Source organism: Phycodurus eques, chromosome 5 (genome assembly GCF_024500275.1).
Source record: "Phycodurus eques isolate BA_2022a chromosome 5, UOR_Pequ_1.1, whole genome shotgun sequence".
Classification (NCBI taxonomy): Eukaryota; Metazoa; Chordata; class Actinopteri; order Syngnathiformes; family Syngnathidae; genus Phycodurus; species Phycodurus eques.
In genome coordinates, this window is record NC_084529.1 from 3,737,131 (window position 1) to 3,757,217 (window position 20,087).

General features: G+C 44.6%; 1 protein-coding gene across 3 annotated transcripts in view; it reads right to left on the minus strand.

The window, feature by feature from the left end:
• The window catches only part of cadps2 (Ca++-dependent secretion activator 2), an 82,164-nt gene that overhangs the window by 24,943 nt on the left and 37,134 nt on the right, over positions 1 to 20,087 (minus strand). For all 3 annotated transcript variants that reach the window (XM_061676995.1, XM_061676993.1, XM_061676994.1), the window contains exons 13-18: positions 15,193 to 15,380; positions 9,618 to 9,719; positions 6,928 to 6,991; positions 5,760 to 5,883; positions 4,813 to 4,913; positions 1,771 to 1,927 (exon numbers count right to left, since the gene is read on the minus strand). In XM_061676995.1, coding sequence (XP_061532979.1) covers positions 1,771 to 1,927; positions 4,813 to 4,913; positions 5,760 to 5,883; positions 6,928 to 6,991; positions 9,618 to 9,719; positions 15,193 to 15,380 — 736 coding nt within the window. The remainder of the gene's footprint in view (positions 1 to 1,770; positions 1,928 to 4,812; positions 4,914 to 5,759; positions 5,884 to 6,927; positions 6,992 to 9,617; positions 9,720 to 15,192; positions 15,381 to 20,087) is intronic.

Sequence of the window (20,087 nt, forward strand, 5' to 3'; positions counted from 1 at the left end):
AACGCATAGAAGGCAATAACATTCGGCTGCAAGCACCGACTTTTCATTTGAAAATCCCCGCTGTCAATATAGCGACGTGTGCGAAAAGGCACCGCACAGTTGCGGAGCGGTTTGAAGCCAGCCTTAGAAAAAGCCATCTTTCTCAAGGTTTTACACGCCGCCGCCATGATGGCCACGCGTTGGAAGGCTGGCCAAGTGGCGTCCTTCTTCTCTTCTCGCCTCGCCTTCCCCGTAATTAGCGCCCACAATAGCACACGCAAAAATCAAGATCTTTTGTTTCCCCGAGCGCCCTTGGGGCCGCGGCGCTGGAAAAAAAGGCAGCTTTCCTCTCACGCACACAAAACCCGCCGCCAACAATGGCCGCCGCCGGGTTCTCGCGTTGGGACCTTGAGCCAAAGGGGGAGTGGGGGGGGAAAACAACAACAAAAAAAAACATTTTGTTTGCCGAGCAACTCGTTACCTCCGCCAGGGAGGACCGCCCGTGACGTTTTGCTTCTGCTTCCAATAAAAGGGAGGAAAGTTCTCGGAAGCGAGAAAAGACAAGAAAGCATGCAAACCGTCAAAATGCTAAAACAAAAAATGAAAATAAACAAACAAGACAAATGTTGGAACGTACAAAAGAAAGTTGTTGGAATTGAACGCCGAACAAAGTACTTCAAAAAAAAAATCGAATATATTAAAGTACAGAATAAAGGAGGAAAATACTTTAAAGTTAGATAGTACGAAAACACGAGAAAATAGTTAAATATAAGAATTTATGTTGAAGTAAGAAGGTAACAAAATGTATTATTGCAGTATGACAAACATGAAAAACGAGTGCAAAATGTACTGTAAGAAATATGTTTGGAATTAGAAAGCACCAAAAAACACAAGAAATGACTCTGAGATTAGTACAAAAATGTGTCAAAGTACCAAAGGTAAGAAATTAGTTTGAAGTAAGAGGGTACGAAAAATGTAAGTAACTTTGAGGGTAATTGTGAGAAGAAAGTGTAAAAAAACAAAAGTACAAAGAAAGAAAAACATTTGCACAAAAAACGTAAGCGGCAACTAAGGAAAGAAGGTGCAAAAAAAAAAAAAATCCAAAATAGCACAAAAAGCGTACGTAACTGAAAAAAGAATGTGCAAAAAACATGAAAGGTAAAAAAATAAAATAAAAAACGAATGGTAAGAATGTAAAAAATGTAGAAATGGACAGTGGAACCTGGAGTTCCGAACTAATTTGCTCCATGAGGCAGTTTGGAACGCCAAATGAGGTCATGTTTCCCATTGAAATGAATGGCAATGCAATTCATCGGTTCCAGCCGCAGAATAACGTGATATTTACCTTATTTTTTCTCATTGTGCGGTTAAAAATAAACACAGTGCAATATAGAAAGAGGTAAAAACACAATTTTGGATGATGAAATGACAGCTGATTCGCTGGCAAATCACCGTGCGGTGTCTCCGCCATTTCGGGTGCAGTTCACTGTGGTTACCGCTAGTCTTAAGTGGCCGCCGCCTCCCACAATGCAGTGCAGCTCTTGCATTGCATTGTGGGAGGTGGCAAAACAAAAAACAAAGAGGCACGGACGAAAATAGCGTGTAACGCGAGTGAGGACACATTCAACATATACCTGTATTCAAAAATGTTTGCATTGCCTTACCGGGTCCTTCGTAAGCCCGGGTTCTGTTTCAAAATGAGCTTCGAGTACCAAAATACAAAACGGGTAAGAAGTAGAAAAAAAGTTAAGCAGGCAAACGCGGAAGCGAGAACAAAACGAGCGGACTCACGGTCTGCGCTGAGGAATCCGTTGAGCAGCTGGAAGAGCGGGAAGCTGCTCCACGAGTCCGCCGGCTGCACCTGCAGGGACGAGTCCATGTCCACGCGGTACAGGGACAGGAAGCACTCGGCGTGCTCGCACATCAACTCGGCCCACGGCGAAAACGCCTGCAAATACACAACAGCGGCTGCCTCACACCGAAATCCCGCACTTCCTCTTCCGTTTGGGCCACGGGGACCTGCCCATTTTGGCCAGGTCCTCTGAGCACGTTCACCTGATTTGGTGTCAACAAATAAAAGTGGCATCTGGAGCTCCTTTTTTTTTTTTTTTTTTTTGAAACTGTCGGAATCATCCAAATGTGTTGTTTTCCGAACTTTCCAGGGGGCGCCAAATGGCCGCTTCAAGCCAAAATAGTCGACTTCGTGTTCAACTTCCAGTACGGGTCCTTGAGACCTTTTCATGCGTCTTGCTGCCATGCACATGTCCACCCAATTTTGTGTTGATCAATGAAACTTTTTTCCTAACTTTCCAGTGGGGGCGTGACATTCAAACCGAAATGGCTAACTTCCCGTTTGATTTCCGGATGGATCCTTGAGACTTTTTTGTGCGTCCTGTTACGGTAGATACGTCCGCCCATTGTCGTGTTGATGAGTGAAACTGGTGGCGGGTGCAGATTTGTTTTTCTAACTTTAGGGGCGCTACTGAGTCAGTAAATTATGACGGTTCATTTAGGAACTAAAGCTTGAAGACAGTACATGATTATTATTATTTTTTTTTTTAAAAGAGTAGTGCTAAACGAACACTTGCCGCCTGTCTCACGAGCATCTGGTGGGTCTGAAGAGCATCTGAGCCGCGCGCCGCGGTTCAAAGGTCAACCCGCCCGCTTTTGACGTCTAAAGGATTCGCGAGAGAAAAGTGCAACCGGCTTTGAAAGGCGGCGAGGACGAAGAGGCAGCGCCGTGGAACGAGAATGAAAAGCGTCGGCGGCTCTTTGTGCCGTGGCCTTGCGGGGACTTCCCGTCAGGCCTCGCGAGGCGCCGCCGTTTCGCCGAGAGAGAGAAAAAAAAAAAAAAAAAAAAGCGCCATTAGCCGCGTGCCCCGCCGCACTTTAGCGCTCCTTCAAAGCTGAAGAACGCACGGCGTGTGCGGCCGGCGGAAAATCACAACGAACACAAGAACGTGCAACACACACAAAAAAAATGGGGATTGAAGGATTCAGAACACAGGAAATTCAACCCTAAACGATGAAGCCAATACAACAGCGGAGATGAAACACAAATCACAACATACACAGCATGCGACGAGCAACAAGAAAATCCAGAAACGTACCTCTTGTCCCTTCCAGCAGCGCGCGCACACAAAAACAAAATACACACAATCAACAACGCCGCGCACTTCACGACACACATTTCATCAATGTGTCTTCCAACATTCGGCCCTTCAGAGATCTTCACTTTGCTTGGCAGGGTTGCTACACGTTTGACCTTTCCAAATTCTGTACTTTTTCCAGAAAAACACATCTCGTCATTTGAGTAAATCGATTATTCGATGTATGCCGTGACGTCACCGAAGGGTTGGGCGAAATGTTCCCTGTCTCTTCACCCCCCCCCCCCCCCCCCCCCCCCCCCCCAATTCCTCAGCAGCATCGCAGTCATCAAAGGTGTCGTCATCACCAAATCAACGCAACGATATCGTTGGATCACCCGCGATTGTTTGAAATCGGCTCGTTTCCAAGTACTTCGCGTTTACTGAGCAGAAAATGTGTCCGCGTTGCTACGTTCCCTCGTGTAATCTGACGCGTCAATTCGGAACAATGGAATTTGTTTTTGACAGGTTTTATTATCAGTTGATAATGTACACGGATGGAATTTTCTGAGCCAATCAGAATCGAGTATTGACCAAGGCCACGGTATAATACCGTGTGCTCGCACACAAACGTTGCAGCTCCGCTTCCAAGAGCCTTAAAAACCAAAAACAAAGATCCATCTCGATTTTGTTTCTTTTTTTCCCCCCCTTTTTTTGGCGAAAGAGAAACTGAGTAAGTTCAGAAAATCCTAGAAATTACGAAAAAGTACGAAAAGAAAGGAAGAATTTTCTGAGGTCGAACGAATCAGTATGCCGCGATGGATTGAAAAAACATTGTGATGATCAGACAATAACAAAAAAAGTGCGACGTTCGACCCGGGCGCGGCAGCGTAAATGTTTCAGGTGGCTGGTTGCCACGGTGACGACGTTCCGAGAAAAGCCGACGCCTCCGACTCGACATCCGCTATTGATCCCTTTTACGGGAGTGCGCGGTACGCGCCGCGTGGTTGTCGTTCGCTTTGTTCGCTGCCGCACGCGCACACGCGCCCGCGGCACACCGAGCAGAAAGCGACAGAGAAAAATCAGCAAGAACTTTCATGAAATGTTCAAACGCTGCACGAGTCACTTTGGAGTCCATTCTGATGGGTGATCAACGCAATACAGATGATTTTGTTTTAAACCCCTCGTCTACTGCGGGGGGTTTAGGCAACAGACCACCCCCCCCCCCGTCATAGCTGAAATTGGTGACGTTTGGATGATTGATACATCTTCTAAAGCGGTGTGAACCTCCACAGACTTAATAATATTCCGCCCACCCCTGTTAACTTCAACCATACACTTTTCTATACTCTTAAACACATTATTATTTTAAACTCTTTAACATGCAGCAATGCACAGTAGTACCTGTACGCTATGTACATTTTATTTCTTGTTCATGAATTTCTTCACCTGCAAAGTCCGGTATCCAGGTATTTATTTTAAAGTTGCACTTGTTGAATTTTGGGCTCACAAATTACCAAAGAGATTTAATCCTTTTAATTGTTTCTTGAATTGAATCAGCAACCACGAATCGAATCGGTGTTAAAATGAATCATTGTTAAAATAAAAATAATAATAATAAGAGCCCCAAATGGACTTTATAATGTGTATATTTTTGGGTGGGTATGGAGGGGGTGATGAGGGGATGCACAGCTCAAAAGTTGGTCCTTAAAAAAAAAAAAAAATAGATAAAAAAAAAAAAACCCACCTCCCCATGATGTTCTTCGTTCTGTTGCAGGACTTCAATGACGAGCTCGGCCAGCAGCACGGCGTCGTCCAGCCTCTTTTCCGCGTCCACTTCGGGCTCCGCTGGAAAAAGCAACACCGCAAATACAATATCAAGTCTTGGAGCTCCATGAAAAGTGCAACATAAATGTGATGTACAACCCCAATTCCAAACGAAGTTGGGAAGTTGTATAAATCGTAAGTAAACACAGAATACATTCATTCATTCATCTTCCGTTCTGCTTCTCCTCACGTGGAGAGCCTATCCCAGCGATCTTCGGGCGAGAAGCGGGGTACACCCTGAACCCGTCGCCGGCCAATCGCAGGGCACATAAGAGACAAACAACCATTCGCACTCACAATCGCACCTACGCACAATTTAGAGTCCTCAGTCAACCTAGCATGCATGTCTTTGGGATGTGGGAGGAAAGCGGAGTGCCCGGAGAAACCCCACGCAGGCACGACGGGGAGAACATGCAAACGCCACACGGGCGGGGCCGGGGATTGAACCCCGGTCCTTAGAACTGTGAGGCTGATGTGCTAACCAGTCGTGCGTCGTGCCTCCAAAGCAGAATACAATGATTTGCAAATCCCTTTCCACCAATACTCAATTGAATACACTACAAAGACAAGCTAGTTCATGTTCAAACCGATAAAATCGTTTTTTGCTGTTGTAACACATGCAGAATGCGGACGCAGCATTGTCTTGCTGAAAAAAGCAGGCACGTCCCTGAAAAAGACGTTGCTTGGATGGCAGCATATGTTGCTCCACAACCTGTATGTACCTTTCAGCATAGATGGTGCCATTCACAGTCATCACAGATGCCATTGCGTTTTATTTACATTTTACACAATGTCCCAACTCCATTGGATTTGGGGGTTGTACTACGATTATTAGTATTTTGTTGTTTATATTATTCTTATCCTCACCCTTCATGTTAGCGTACTCGATTAGCTGGCTGTAGCTGATCCCCGCTGCTTTTTCCAGACACCTCTGCACCACCTTCTTCATCTCCTCCGTCGGAACCGGCGTGGTCATGTCCTTCATTAGAACCTGCAACGACACACATGCACAACCTCAAGAAGCAGCAAACAAGATTGCAAAAAGCCACATGGAAAAAAAAGGAGAAGAAGAACCTGTGGGGGGGGGATCACACAGAAGTATGCAAAGAAAGAAAGCACAAAGAGAAGATTCACATCAGGATCCACAGGAAGATTCACAAAGAATCATATGGAGAACCTCGAAAAGAACCACATTAAGAAAGACAGGAAGAACCAAGTGAAGAATCACAAAAATAACGAAGAATCTCAAGAGATTGATGTGATGAATTTCACGAGGAACCACACACAAAACATAAAAAAGAACATCATCAAAAAGAACCACCTTAAGAATCACAAAGAAACACGGAGAATCTCAAAAAGAGCCAAATGGAGAGCCACAAAGAATCACAAGAAAAATGTCTCAAACACCTGAAGGACCTTGCAAGGAAACAAAAGCAAGTGTACAAGAAACAACACATGAAAAACATTCAGAACAACCGCATGATGAATCACTAAACATGAACCTTAACAAGAAGAACCACTTGAAAAACCAAAAGAAGAAGCCCACGAAGAACCACAAGATGAACCTCGAAAACAAGCACATGAACAACCACCTGGGGAACATACTCGTCAAAAAATAACCACGTAAATATCATCAAAATAGAAAGGGCAGCGGCCCGGAACTGGTTAAATCTGCGTGTGCCGAACGGTGAATATGTGGGGGTATTTCCTTTCAAGCCCAGGAATTCTTGAATAAGCAGGGATTATTCGCCACTAAATGTTTTGGGGTCGGTTCCCCTGATAGGGGAGAGAAAAAAAAAAAAAAAAAAAAAAAACAAAGGAAACAAAACATTGACACATTCCCCCCCCCCCCTCCCCCCAAATCTGCGACTAGGTGAATCTGCGAGTGGCGAACGTTGAGAATGCGCCGGTCCACTGTGAAGAACCTCAAAATGAACTGCATGAACAACATGAAAGAAACACACAAAGAACCTCAGAATGTGTCCGCGTGTGTGCGTGCCGGATGTCGTAGGAGGAGGCGGGCGGGCGTTTTTACCCGCTCCTGCAGGGAGAGCGTGGCCTTCAGCGCGCCATCTGGTCGTCCGAAAGGGAAGCAGTACCTGCGCGCACAAAAATGGACCAGAGATGGAGGGATGAACGACGGAGAGACTTTTAGAAGAAGCGTTTTCGGCGGAAGAACGCGAGCGGATCTGGGACAGATGGCGGCGCCTCCTTTGCTCTAATTACGCCGAGAAAGAAGAAGCAGCGGCTTTTTCTCTTTTCTCCCCCTTTTCTCACCTTCCTCATTGACAAGTGGACAAACAACTCAAGTGTGACCCCCCCCACGATGACCTTGGAGGTTAAAGCGGCCCCCCCGCCCCCCACATGTTAAATGATCATCACCACGCTTACTTTAAAAACAAAGAGGAGGAAAAAAATAACACCTTATTTGGAAACTCCTCTTTTATTTGCTATTATAATTCTCGTAACAGTCAAACCATATCAATATATTGAATTTATATATTAATATATGTTATGTACATAGTTTGATTTTTATTTTTTTTTTAAATCAGTGAAGGCAATTGATATTACGCGTAGTCTCTCTGGGATGCAAACACTCTTTTGTGTTATTAATTTTGATATTTATTTTTTTTTCCCCCTCATTTTTGAATCGGTTGCTCTTGCGCTCTGAATATATTCTGTTTAAATGTGTGTATTATTTTAAGAGTGTTTGAAGACCCTAAAACAATCAAGTAAAAATAAATAAACGATTTTTTTCATCCTCGCAGAGACTCTTCTGTCACATAACACACCTGACACCTTCCTCCACCTGCTCCGAGCTGCTTGGACCCGTTTCTTCACCTCCTTATCACACTCACCATTCTTCTGGACAGTTGACCCAAAGTATTTAAAGTCCTTCACCCTCGCTATCTCTTCTACCTGTAGCCTCACACATCCCCCTTCTCTTTCTCAAAGTCTTCTTTCCATCTATCGAGCACACTGCTGGCACCAGTCAACATATTTCCATCTCTATCCTTAATCACCCTAACCTGCTGCACATCCTTCCCATCTCCGTCCCTCTGTCTGGCCAACCTGTATAGATCCTTTTCTCCTTCTTTAGTGTCCAACCTGCCATACATGTCATCATATGCCTCTTGTTTTGCCTTTGCCACTTCTACCTTTGCCCCGTGTCGCATCTCAATGTATTCCTTTCACCTCTCGTCGGTCCTCTCGGTGTCCCACTTCTTCTTAGCTAACCTTTTCCCTTGTATGATTTCCTGTACTGTGAGGTTCCACCACCAAGTCTCCTTCTCTCCTTTCCTGCCAGAAGATACACCAAGTACTCTCCCGCCTGCCTCTCCTTGGCTGCAGTGGTCCAGTCTTCTGGAAGCTCCTCCTGTCCACCGAGAGCCTGTCTCAGCTCTTCCCGAGACAACCGTGCAACAATATTCCTTTCTCAGCTTCCACCGCATGGTTCTCTGCTCTGCCTTATTCCCCCCCACCCACCACCAGAGTCATCTTCTTTGCCGTCTAGCCACACTCTCCCCTTTCACAACCGTACAGTCGGTAACCTCCTTCAGATTACATCGTGTGCACAAGATGTAATCCACCTGCGTGCTTCTACCTCCGCTCTTGTAGGTCACCCTATGTTCCTGCTTCTTCTGGAAAAAAGTGTTCACTACGGTCATTTCGATCCTTTTTGCAAAGTCTACCACCATCTGTCCCTCCAAGTTCCTTTCCTGGATGCCGTACTTACCCATCACTTCTTCATCACCCCTATTTCCTTCACCGACATGTCCATTACAATCTGCACCCATCACGACTCTCTCTCTCTCTGTCTGGGATGCTCAAAACTACTTCGTCTAGCTCCTTCCAGAATTTCTCTTTCACCTCCAGGTCACATCCTACCTGTGGGGCATAGCCACTAATTACAATCTACATAAGACCCTCAATTTCAAGTTTCAGCCTCATCACTCGATCTGATACTCTTTTCACCTCCAAGACATTCTGAGCCAACTCTTCTTTAAAAATAACCCCGACTCCATTCCTTTCCCATCTACACCATGGTCAAATAATGTAAACCCTGCCCCTAAACTTCTAGCCTTACTGCTTCCACCTGGTCTCTTGGACACACAATATATCAACCTTTCTCCTAATCATCATGTCAACCAACTCCCGGGATTTTCCTGTCCTAGTCCCGACATTCAAAGTCCCCACATTCAGTTCCAGGCTCTGTCCTTTCCTCTTCCCTCTCTGCCCAAGAACCCGCTTTCCACCTCTTCTTCTTCTTCGACTTCGACCCACAGTAGCTGAACGTCCACCGGCGCCGCCACCCGATGTTGTTAACCCGGTCCATGCCCGATCCGGTATGGAAATCTTTGGATGAACGCTCATATTTGTTTGGCCGTTTTAAGTCGGGCGGCCTCTCTGACGCAACCCTTTGCATTTATCCGGGCTTGGGACCGGCCTACGGTTTGCCCTGGTTCGTGCCCCCCGTAGGGCTGCATTATAGCACTAATACAATAGTAGAAGTAATTAAATAGTAGTAAGGAGCAGCATTAGTAGTAGTAATAACAGTAGTGTTAACAGGACTATAAAAGTACTAGGAGTTATGGTGATGTAATGATATAGGTTGTAGTAGCAACAGTAGTATTGTAGTTGTAAGTAGTATAATAGTCGTAACAGTAGTAGGATGGTATGTGTTTTGTGTGTGTGTGTGTGTGTGTGTGTGTGGTAGTTTGCTACCTGAAGTGCGTAATGTGGTTCTCCAGCAGCAGCACGAGTCGACTCCTGACGGCCTGGAACTGTTCCTTCTCCTGCAGCGTCACCGTCCCCATCCCGTCAGGTCTGCGCACCGCCGACGACAACACAAAAAGCAGTCCACAACTTCCATACACCTTTTCACAATACGAAGGTAGCAATTCCTTTTCTTGTCTGCTAATGGCACCCATCTTTCTTTTTTGACAAAAATAATGAGTATCGATTATATTGGCGGATTTTCGCTATTAAACGATAATATATATGATATATGATATGATGTGATAGCCTGGGTCCACCGTAATCAAGACAGCAGACTACCTTGAATGATAACAAATAATGGAAAACCCCATAGACGGGGCGAACAGAAATGAGCACAGACACAACAGTAATTCGAAAACCTTCATACAATTGCGACTTTTCCACAAATGGAGTAGGAACCACATGCAAACAGAGCATACAACAAATACTAAGAGGCAAACAGTAGATTATCTCTGTTCTATGGGAACGCCAACTATTTCTGCAGTTTAGTCGGGGACTGATGTCACAATATGTCGGAAAAACGTTTCTTGAAGGCGGCGTGAGAGTAACTGGATTGGTATCACCTTTGAGTCAGGAAAACCCGTGGACAACAACACAGTAGCGTGTTAGCTTAGCATTCAGCATCGGCGTCTACGTTGACAGTTGAATTCGACATGAAAAACCAGACCAATCGTTCATTCGATCTTCCATTCAAGTTTGTCGTCTCTTGTCGGCGCCCCGCCGCCCTCTCGAAAGACGGAGAGGAAGAAAAACAAGGAAGGAAGGAGGCAGGATGTGAGGGAAGAAAAGCGGCGGCATGCAGCCTTGACTCGACTGGCGAGTGAAAGAGAAGAATTCACCTCTGCTCAGAAGCAATCATCTGCCGCCGCGTTAGCCCAATCCAGCGGAGGGGAAAAGTGAGGAAAAAAGAAGAAGACAGAAAAAGAAGAACAAGAAGATGAAGAAGAAAAAAAGAAGACAAAGAAGAGGATGGCTTCTTCCTGTCAGAGTGGTCTTTCATGCCCGTGCCGGTACAACACTCGTTTTCACTGTGGACAATGACGCATTCTTCGCAGCTTCTGCCAGCATCTTCGCAAAGTCTTTTGCTTTCGTTCTTGGGTTGTTGTGCACAAGTGGGACCAGAGCACGTTCGTCAGTGGGACGCACAGCCCGTCTCCTTCCTATGACGGTTGGACATTCCCACGGCGTTTATACTTGCATTGTTTGAACAGATGAATGTCGTACCTTCGGGCATCTGGAAATTGCACCCAAGGATGAGCCAGACTTGTTCAAGTCCACACTTCCCTTCCTGAAATCTTGGCTGATTTCTTTTGACGTTCCCATGATGTTACACGCAGTGTGTTTCAGGCGTGCCTACTTTAAATACATCCACATGTGTAAATGTTGTCAAGAAACCTATCAGAAGCTTCCGGAGAAATGACGTCGTCATCGGGGTTACGCCAAATTGTTGAAAGGCATAGTAATCTCACTGTATGCAAACTGTGAACTTTGAAGAAAGTCATGAAAATGTGTCTTTAAAAAAAATCCTTCTCTAGTTATTCTGGCCTTTAGCAAATAGAAAAAAAAAAAAATGGTCGTCTTAATTGACCTAAAAGAGGAATTTCATGTTTCATGTCGGATGGTGAGAAAAATAAGCAAATGTGTCTTTTTATATCGTGTTTGTAAGCAATCTGGTTTCAACTGGATATGGTAAGCATTTTCGATTTATTTAAGCACACTGCTATCATTCAAAATACATAATGTCTCCTGTCCTGGTCCTGTTCTATCTTGTCCTGTCCTTCCCTCACAGGGTGCAGCACTACAGCCCCATGCAATAAATATTATCTCCAACGATAATGTAATGACTTACTTCTCTCAACCTGTTTACAATTCGTGCTTTGTCCTTTGTCTTTGTTTCTGTCTTTGTTTGAACATCACGTGACCACGTGACCCGGAAAGCAGCTTTGCGGACTTCCTGTGTATGCTGCGCTAATCAGTATGACGACGTGATTGTTTGAGGCCAAACTCACTAACATTTTGTTTTCTTTATGGCTTGTATCTTTGGACAAAAGTGTAATACCATAATTTCTCGTGCATAATGCGCACCCATGTATAATACGCACCCCCAAAGTTGACCTCGAAATTCTGGAAAACCCTTCTACCGATGTATAATGGATTTTTACAATGCATGATTTTGCTTCTACCCATATGATCAAAACGTGAAGTCTTATTTGTATTTTGTTAGTTTTTTCAAACAATTATTCTGAAGCACTTTATTTGAACATCTAATACTTTCTTTTCATTTACTTGCTCTTCTTTAGACATTCACAGCCCTACTTTTATTCAGTCAATGGCGAAAACACACAGTTGCGCTCATGTGTTTGATTACCCAGGCAGAACTTGTAAGATGGTTACAATTCTTTAAAACATGAAAGACCAGGCAACACATTTCATTTTATTTGAAATGGGATTCAGATGAAAGTGTCAAGCATTTGAGAATAGCATTATCATTAAACAAAACATTATTTGTTGTAAATGAATACTTTTTTGAGCAGTTAAGTAATAGTTAATCATTTCCCACGGCACACCTGAAGATCGCTTCTGGCACACTAATGTCTCACGGCATGAAATCGGAGAATATTTACTGTTGAGAGGCCAGAATTCTGAGCAATTGAACAATTTAAAGTTCAACAAGGTTTCTGAAGGGTTGATCGATTATCAAAATTGTTAATTCATTTGATAATTGATTAGTTGTCGATGAATCAATTGATTGTTGCACCTCTAGTTGAAAGCAATTGTCGCTGTCAGACAAGTATTTTATATATTCTTTTAAGTTTAAGCCCCGAAAATCACTTCTCTTGCCCATCTGTCGCTGTCGGACGGCTATTTTTTAAGCTGGTGTCATCAAGTATTTTGATATGGTCTCTGTTTGAAAGGCAAAATCCTGCTTCACTGGGTTCCGTGTGAAAGGCTCATTTATGGAGCTTCGATTATGGTTTTGACGCTGCTATTTCTCCTAAAGACACGCGGTATGAAACCTGTTTTATCTGTCAATGTGTTTCCTTGACTGACTCCCCCCACCCCAAAATAAATAAATAAATGTATAAAAATACAAGGACTACATTGGCAGGCGTCCAATTAACACAAAGTGATGTTCGTCTTGGTAGCGAGCGCCACATGTGCGCTCACGGTAGCGCTCTCACGGCTGAGAGGGGAGGGGGCGGTAAAAGGGGGTGGTTGTTGTAAGTGGAGTGCGACAGCTTGCTGCGCTTCAGACACATTGTTGCTGCTAAATGAAGCAAGCGAGCTGCCAAGGCTGCGGAGGAGGGGGGCGCTAATAAGGAAGGAGGGGCGGCGACGGGGGTTTGTTCTTCATTTTGTTTGTGTGTTTACACTCCCCGCGGCTCAAGCGTAAGCGGCAAATCTGCCTTAGGGACGACAACCAGCACCCGCCCGGACCTCCCGACCCCTGACCCGCTTTCCGCCGATACCTCATCTTCAACTCACCTGATGTGGCGCAGTGAGAAGGGGGGGGGGGGGGGGGGGGGGGAGCTCAGTATGTAGGTAAAGTATCCCTCTTTTGTCTCCAGACCTGTTCAGTCAAGAAATCACTTCCAATAGAACAAAATGAAGGTTTGACAAAATGAAGTCTGCCAAAAGATCTCAAAAAGCTCAAACAAAATGCCACAATCCGCCGCCCAAGAAACTCAACGAGACGTCATCTAAAGCTTTAGGACTCCAGCGAAACACAGTGAGACCCATTATCCTCAAATGGAGAAAACATGGAAAAGTGACCCCAAAAGCACAGCAATGACTTATCCAGGAGGTCACAAAAGAACCCAGGACAGCATCTGAAGAACCGCTGGCTTCCCTTGCCTCACTTAAGGACAGTGTTCATGATTCAATACCTTTTAACGGCACTGTACGTAGGCAGGTACTGTAAGTACTTCGGTAGGTACCTGATGTGGACGCCGGCACACCTCAAAAGACAAGTTGAGCGTCATCTGTCAGCCCAGCGGGCCACTGTGACAGTTGGGGGGTGTTAAGGGGTGCGGTGAATATGCTAGGGGGACGCGGGAGCGACACCCCTCCAGCACAACAACACTAAGCGAGTCCACTCGTAATGTCCCATGATGCAACACAAAATCACAAACTAAGTTTCTAATTAAAAAAAAAAAATAAAAATAAAAAAAAAAGTGAAATCAGTTCAGTTGCCATGGTGACAGGGCTCGACCAAACAAGAGTGCTACTGAGCGAGACGGTAGATGTGTCAAGTATACTTGAGAAAATAGAGTAGAAGCGCGCATCCAACAAAGCTGTCAATCAAATAAGAACACTATTAAGTTGTAATTGACATGTTCTGTCTTTCCAAGACCCCCCCACCTCCACCAATACCACCCCCCAAGGGAAAGTACAATTGTGTAATTGAATGCTTGTTTTTTTTTTTCCCCCGGCAGGACCCCGAATGAGCAGCAATTACTCAAGTTCCAGCTGCAGCTGACAAAAAAAGCCGATCCGCCGGAGGAGCTGATCATTAGCGGCTAATTGACTCAATGAGTGGACAAAGCGAAAATGCACAGATATGTTTCCAGATTGCGATTGGATGATGTGTGGGAGCACACCAACAAGCGGCTCACACGCACGACGCCCAAACCGAATCGAGACACTCGGGCCCCACCGATTTGGGATTTTTTGGAGGCCGATGCGGTTTCCGACATTTGGCAGGTTCCGGAAACAGTAATTGAAAATATACATCATGAATACAATTATTTCTTCATTGGTCGCTTTGTTTACAACACCAAAGAGGGAATGTACAAGTGCAAAAAAAAACATGCAAACACGCGTTAACTGATGAATTTACCTTCAGATTTAGGCCATAAATGTATCACGTAAATAAGCAACAGACTGAGTGAAGTTGCTGGCAAAACATGCATGATGCTGCCCTTGAACATTGAATCGCATTTCTTCCATTCCAGTATCCTCTTTGCCATGAAGTGATGACTTCAAAACAATAAAGAGCAGTGATGCCTTTCCCACATGTCAAAACAAGCCGTTCGAGACAAAGCGGCATTTGAAACGGATGACGCGTAGCGAGAGCGAGTTAATCCGAAACGCTCGCCGATCTTTTTGAGCGCGCATTTGATTTTTGGGTTTTTGTGAATTGTGGCTGTTCGTATTTTCATTTTTCATTTCCTGTCTCGTCCGTTTGAATGTCATTATCGTTACGTTGAACTGTGTTAACTTGGAAGGGGTGGGGGGGGTAAAAGAAAATAAACCATTTTTGCAGATTTGAAAAGGGCTCATATCGGTGGATAAACTGGGTCTCGAATCCAGGCCCCGACGGTCGGCAATACTCTGAACCCTAAATTAACTCCAGGACGACATCGTAAATGGGAAACTGTTCCCGATTGCCTTACTTGCTTAAATAAAGGAAATTCTCTAAATCGAATTAATTCCCACCAAAAGTCTCCAATGTGGATCATTTCCGAACATCTCTTGAAAACGTACGGAAAAGGACAGACGGCGTCGCGGCGCTTCACACCTGTTTCCGTGTACGTGCGAGGCGCAGAAGGCGTAGCTGTAGTGCAGCAGCTTCGGGTCCACCATGGTGTTGTCCTCAGAGAAGTCCATCAGGTCCTTCAAGTAGCTCAGGTGACGCTGGCAGCCGCGAACGCCGTAGCGGGCGCAGTACTCGTCCAGAACGAACACCTGACCCGGACTGAACCAACCCTGAAAAACCGCAACAACCACCTCTTACAAGTTGATATCTCATTGTCTGATGGGGAGGAAGCTCGTGGGAAGTAGCGAGAGTTTCAAGTGGACACTCGAAGCACCTCATTGGCTTTCTAATCCTTAAGGAAGATTGAAGCGTTTCGAGTACGTTTTCAACGGGTAGGCGTGAACTTCTGCTTTGCAAACCAGTGTCACGACCATCAGATCCCTGTAGGTGGCGCCCGAGCATCCCTCTGGATTTGATATCAGCCCCTAACCCAAATAAGGAAGTCGATCTCGGCCTATCGCGTCGACTGTCAGGAAGTTCTACAAGTTTAGGCCTCTCACACAAAGTATGCACGTATAAAACGCCATGAAAAAGTTTTTGTCCCCTTCTCTAATTCTTACTTTTATGGAGCCCAAACCCACCTTAATGTTTAAGATCAACAACGTTAACCCAAGTAAACATAAAACATAAAATGTGTTTTTTGAAGAGTGAATTTACTTCTTAAAGGGGGGGGGGGGACAAAAACAAAAAACAAAAAACACATCGAGCCGTTCCGGTGAGTCAGAATCGCTCAGCGACCATTTTCTTAGTTCTAAATCGTGATCCTAGTAGCAGAATTGCCAAAGTCGTTTTGGAACACTTTTGGTAAACAATAAAGAAACAAGATGTTCAACAAACAAAGAGGCCAGTCGGTGCATTATCATGACCTGGATGACGGAGAATCTACACAGACGAAGAAAAAAAACGCACGCACATTGGCATATTTCTGTTTACAATTTGACAGTAAGTTAAAAATGACTTGCAATTATGCTACGAGGCTAACAATATCCGCAAATAAAGGATTATTTGCTCTCCAAGCCCTTTTTTTAGTCTTGTTTTTCTTAAGTCATAGTTTGATGTGTAACAAAAGCAAAAAACACAAGCCGCAAAATCCCACTGTTTACCGAAAGCTAATTTCCTCCGCTTTTTGGTCAGAGACTAAAATTTTTGAAGAAACCGACCCATCTTCTGCTACTGATTACTAAAGATGGGAACAAGATGTCAGTCGGGCGCTTCTATTGTGACAGAACACGGTATTCCGCAGGTCTCGGAAGATCAGTCCCGACGCTGTAAAACGGACGGCGAGATGCTTCGAAAGCGTCCGCCAGTCAATGAGTTCAAAGTGAAACGATATCTGGAGATGGCCTCAGATTGGCTGAGGCCGACTTGTGAGGAAGACTTCCGGGAAGCAAAGTTCTGGCGAAGACGAGGACGAGCGTCTTTGAGAGGCCCGCGGTATCGGCAAACTCCGCTTTCTCCTGGAGGGTCTATAGAAAACGAGAAGAATGGAACGGACTCCCGAAAGCCCGGGAACTACATCAGGTTCTGTTTTGACGGAGCGAGACCCGGACAGATGGTTCCGACCAATTACGAAGACGCGTGAGCGTTCTTACGGTCGCACGTGTTCTCTTTTGTTGCGTTAAAAAGTCTTTATCAGCCATGCGTGTCCTCATCTAAAGACTCTTGTTGAGGGTTCAGGCGCCGATGAATACGACGCCACCCGAGGCCCCGACACCAATCCCAGCCACTTGTCGACAGATGTCCGCCGCCGCCGCCGCCGCCGCCTCTTCTCTTCTCTCCTCTCACCGTTGCTTTCTGGAGCATAAAGCCCGTCCACAAAAGGCCCGAGAGAAAGGAGCAAGGAGAAAAGACGCCTCTAATTGCAGCCAGGCGGGCAGGTAGACGTGAAAGAAGAGCAGATGTCACCTCTTCCTCCTCCTATGAACGCAAGACTCAACTTCCCGCAAGTCTCATGGGTTCCTGACAAACCGCGGCCTTGAGGACGGTACAGGTAACAGACGTGTCCGTTTTATAGTAAACTAGGAGCGACAAACAACTTGAAGCAAGAACGTTTTGCTGTATTTGGAGAAATGATCGCTCTCCATCTTTCGCTCTCTAACACGTCGCCGTGACTTACTCTCGCTATCGCGCTCACTTCCTCCCGTCTTTATCCGGCCGGGTAAGGCAATCGAGAAGACATTTTCATCCTGGCAGCAGACGGCGAGGTCGAACAAAAACACGTTTTCGTTTCAAGCGCTGTGCCATCCTGCCGGCGGCAAGCGACAACACACCGTCTAGCATTGTGGAAAGTGAAATGCCCAAATACTTTTGACCACTTTCTCCGCCAAAGAAAGCTAAAATTACATTTAAAAAACCAAGAGAAGCACACCGGCACCACGGTACTCTGCTCTTCTTGCGTGATATTTTACAGCGGGCACCATCGCACTAAGCGGCGAGTGACTGACGAAATTAATCGCGCCGCACGACAAATCGATAATGACATTCGTTGCCGCCACTGAAGTCCTTCATTCTCGATCAATTCTATTGATTTGTTGTTGCAGCCCTTGCCAATGCATTCTTTCAAAATTCGGAAAATTCATCAAAATGTACTCAAACATAATTTGTTACATTACTTGCAGAAAGTCATTGAAATAGTTACCCGACTAAGACATTTTCAACAGGGTCATTCGTGCCGTGGCACCTCGATTTAATGGACCACGGTTTTACGGACTGTCGATTTAACGGACATAAACGAGTGTCCAGTTGGAACTCAAAATCACCCCTTTCATGCACCAGCGACTTAAGTATTTATTTACAAAATATTTATTTACAATCGTTTTGTACTGTACATGTGTTTTTAGGCCCCCCCCCCACCCCCCACAAAAGTCCTTCAATTTAACGGACATAAACGAGTGTCCAGTTGGAACTCAAAATCACCCCTTTCATGCACCAGCGACTTAAGTATTTATTTACAAAATATTTATTTACAATCGTTTTGTACTGTACATGTGTTTTTAGGCCCCCCCCCCCCACCCCCACAAAAGTCCTTCAATTTAACGGACAATTGGTTTCAACGGACGACCGAGCGGTATGCGTTTCGCCCACTTTAACTGGAAATGACAAAAGAAAGCAACCAAAGACTGTCACCGCTTTTGTGTTTTGTTGCGAGATATTCACAAAAAGAATTTAAATTGTTGTTTAGTTCCCCCCCCAATCACGAATACATCAAAGTAATTCCCCCGTGGTTGATTTTCCCCGAGCGGCGCAAGTCGTCGTCCTCCTTTTCGCCGTGTAAATATTCAAGTACGACAGGTGCTTCAATTCCGACACTCCACGCTGGAGTGAGCGCAATTTATTTTCCTCGGCTCCGCTTGCCTGCCAAAAGGTCACAAAAGTGCTTCACGGGTACACAAAAGCGAGCGAGGTCAGCGCGCGGAACGCGCAAATAAGCAGCGGAAAATACAAAGGGCGCAATAACACCTCTAGGACGTTTCGGGAGGGGGGGGGGGGGGGGGGGGGGGGGGGGGGGGAACATCACAACCGTCTTTTAAAAGACACTCAAACAAGCTTGAAGACGACGTTTTTTTTTTTTCTTTATTGACATTTAGCTCCGGTAACTCCCTCCAGGGTCACAAGAAGTTCATATCTTCGTTCCGATGTTAAGAAATGCAGACGAAATTGAAAAACTACAATCCATTTTATCAGCAGCTGCCAAGCGAACTGCCAAAAGAAGCCCTACAAATGAAAGCTAATGTTTACATACACTAAATAATAAGACACGCTTTCCCCCCCCCCCCCCCCTCACTGACATGAAATCAGACTAAACTTTTCCTGCTTTAGGCTAATTAGGATGACTGCAATTATTTCTATTTGCTAAATGGCAGAACAATGAGAATTTTATTTTTATTTTATTTTTTATTTTTTCCTCACTTTCCTCAAAGTCAGAAATGTACATAGATATAATATATGCCTTTAAACAATTTGGGGAAACCCAGATGATGATGTCATTTCTTCGGAAGATTCTGATTGGTTTATTGGCGACATTTACACCTGTGGATGTATCTGAACTAGGCTGAAGCCCCGCCTCAAATGTTCTGAAGCCCCCAACGTGCACGCGTACGGCGCTTTGCGCCCATCGTTGCTAGCCAATCAAACGAACGCCGATGCTGGCGAGGAGCCGCTTTGAGTCGTCGCCCAGACGGGAAATAATACACACCTGCAACTTGGATTTCCAGATTTTGTCGGTATATTATTATAAATCCATTGTCCGCTTTGAAATGAATTAAAATGCCGCCACAATATTTTTTATTCCGTATTTTAAAAAAACCAAAAAACAACAACACTCAATTGTACTTGCAGAAAAACAAAAAGACTAAAGAAAAAAAAAAATGGTTCTACAAAGTGCACTTACTAAAGGTACTGTATTTGTGTGTCGGATGTGTGACTTTAAGGGGCGTGGCTTAGTCAGGTCGGCGTGTTTGGGTGTGAGCCGTGGTCGACAGCAGCTACTTGTGAGTCTTCTTATTTTGCATTTGTCAACATCAACAGTCCAGTCATTGGTTGCATTCACTTATGTTATTAATTGGTTAATTTTACATGTATGATTTTTCTGGTTAATTAATTATAATTATTTATGAATAATACAATGAAAAATGAGAATACTTTCAAGATATATTGTATGTAATAAAAAACATTAGCAAACTAATTTTACGTAAGGCACGTATATTTTCAAAATTCTTGTATTAAAGATTATCATATTTCAATTGACTAGAAATAACAAAAACAATATTTTATTCCCAAAAGTTCTAAACATTCCAAAAATAAACATTTTCACAGAAAATAAACACTTTCACATGTCCATTCAACAACGTGTGTTAGTGTATGAATTATACTTAAAT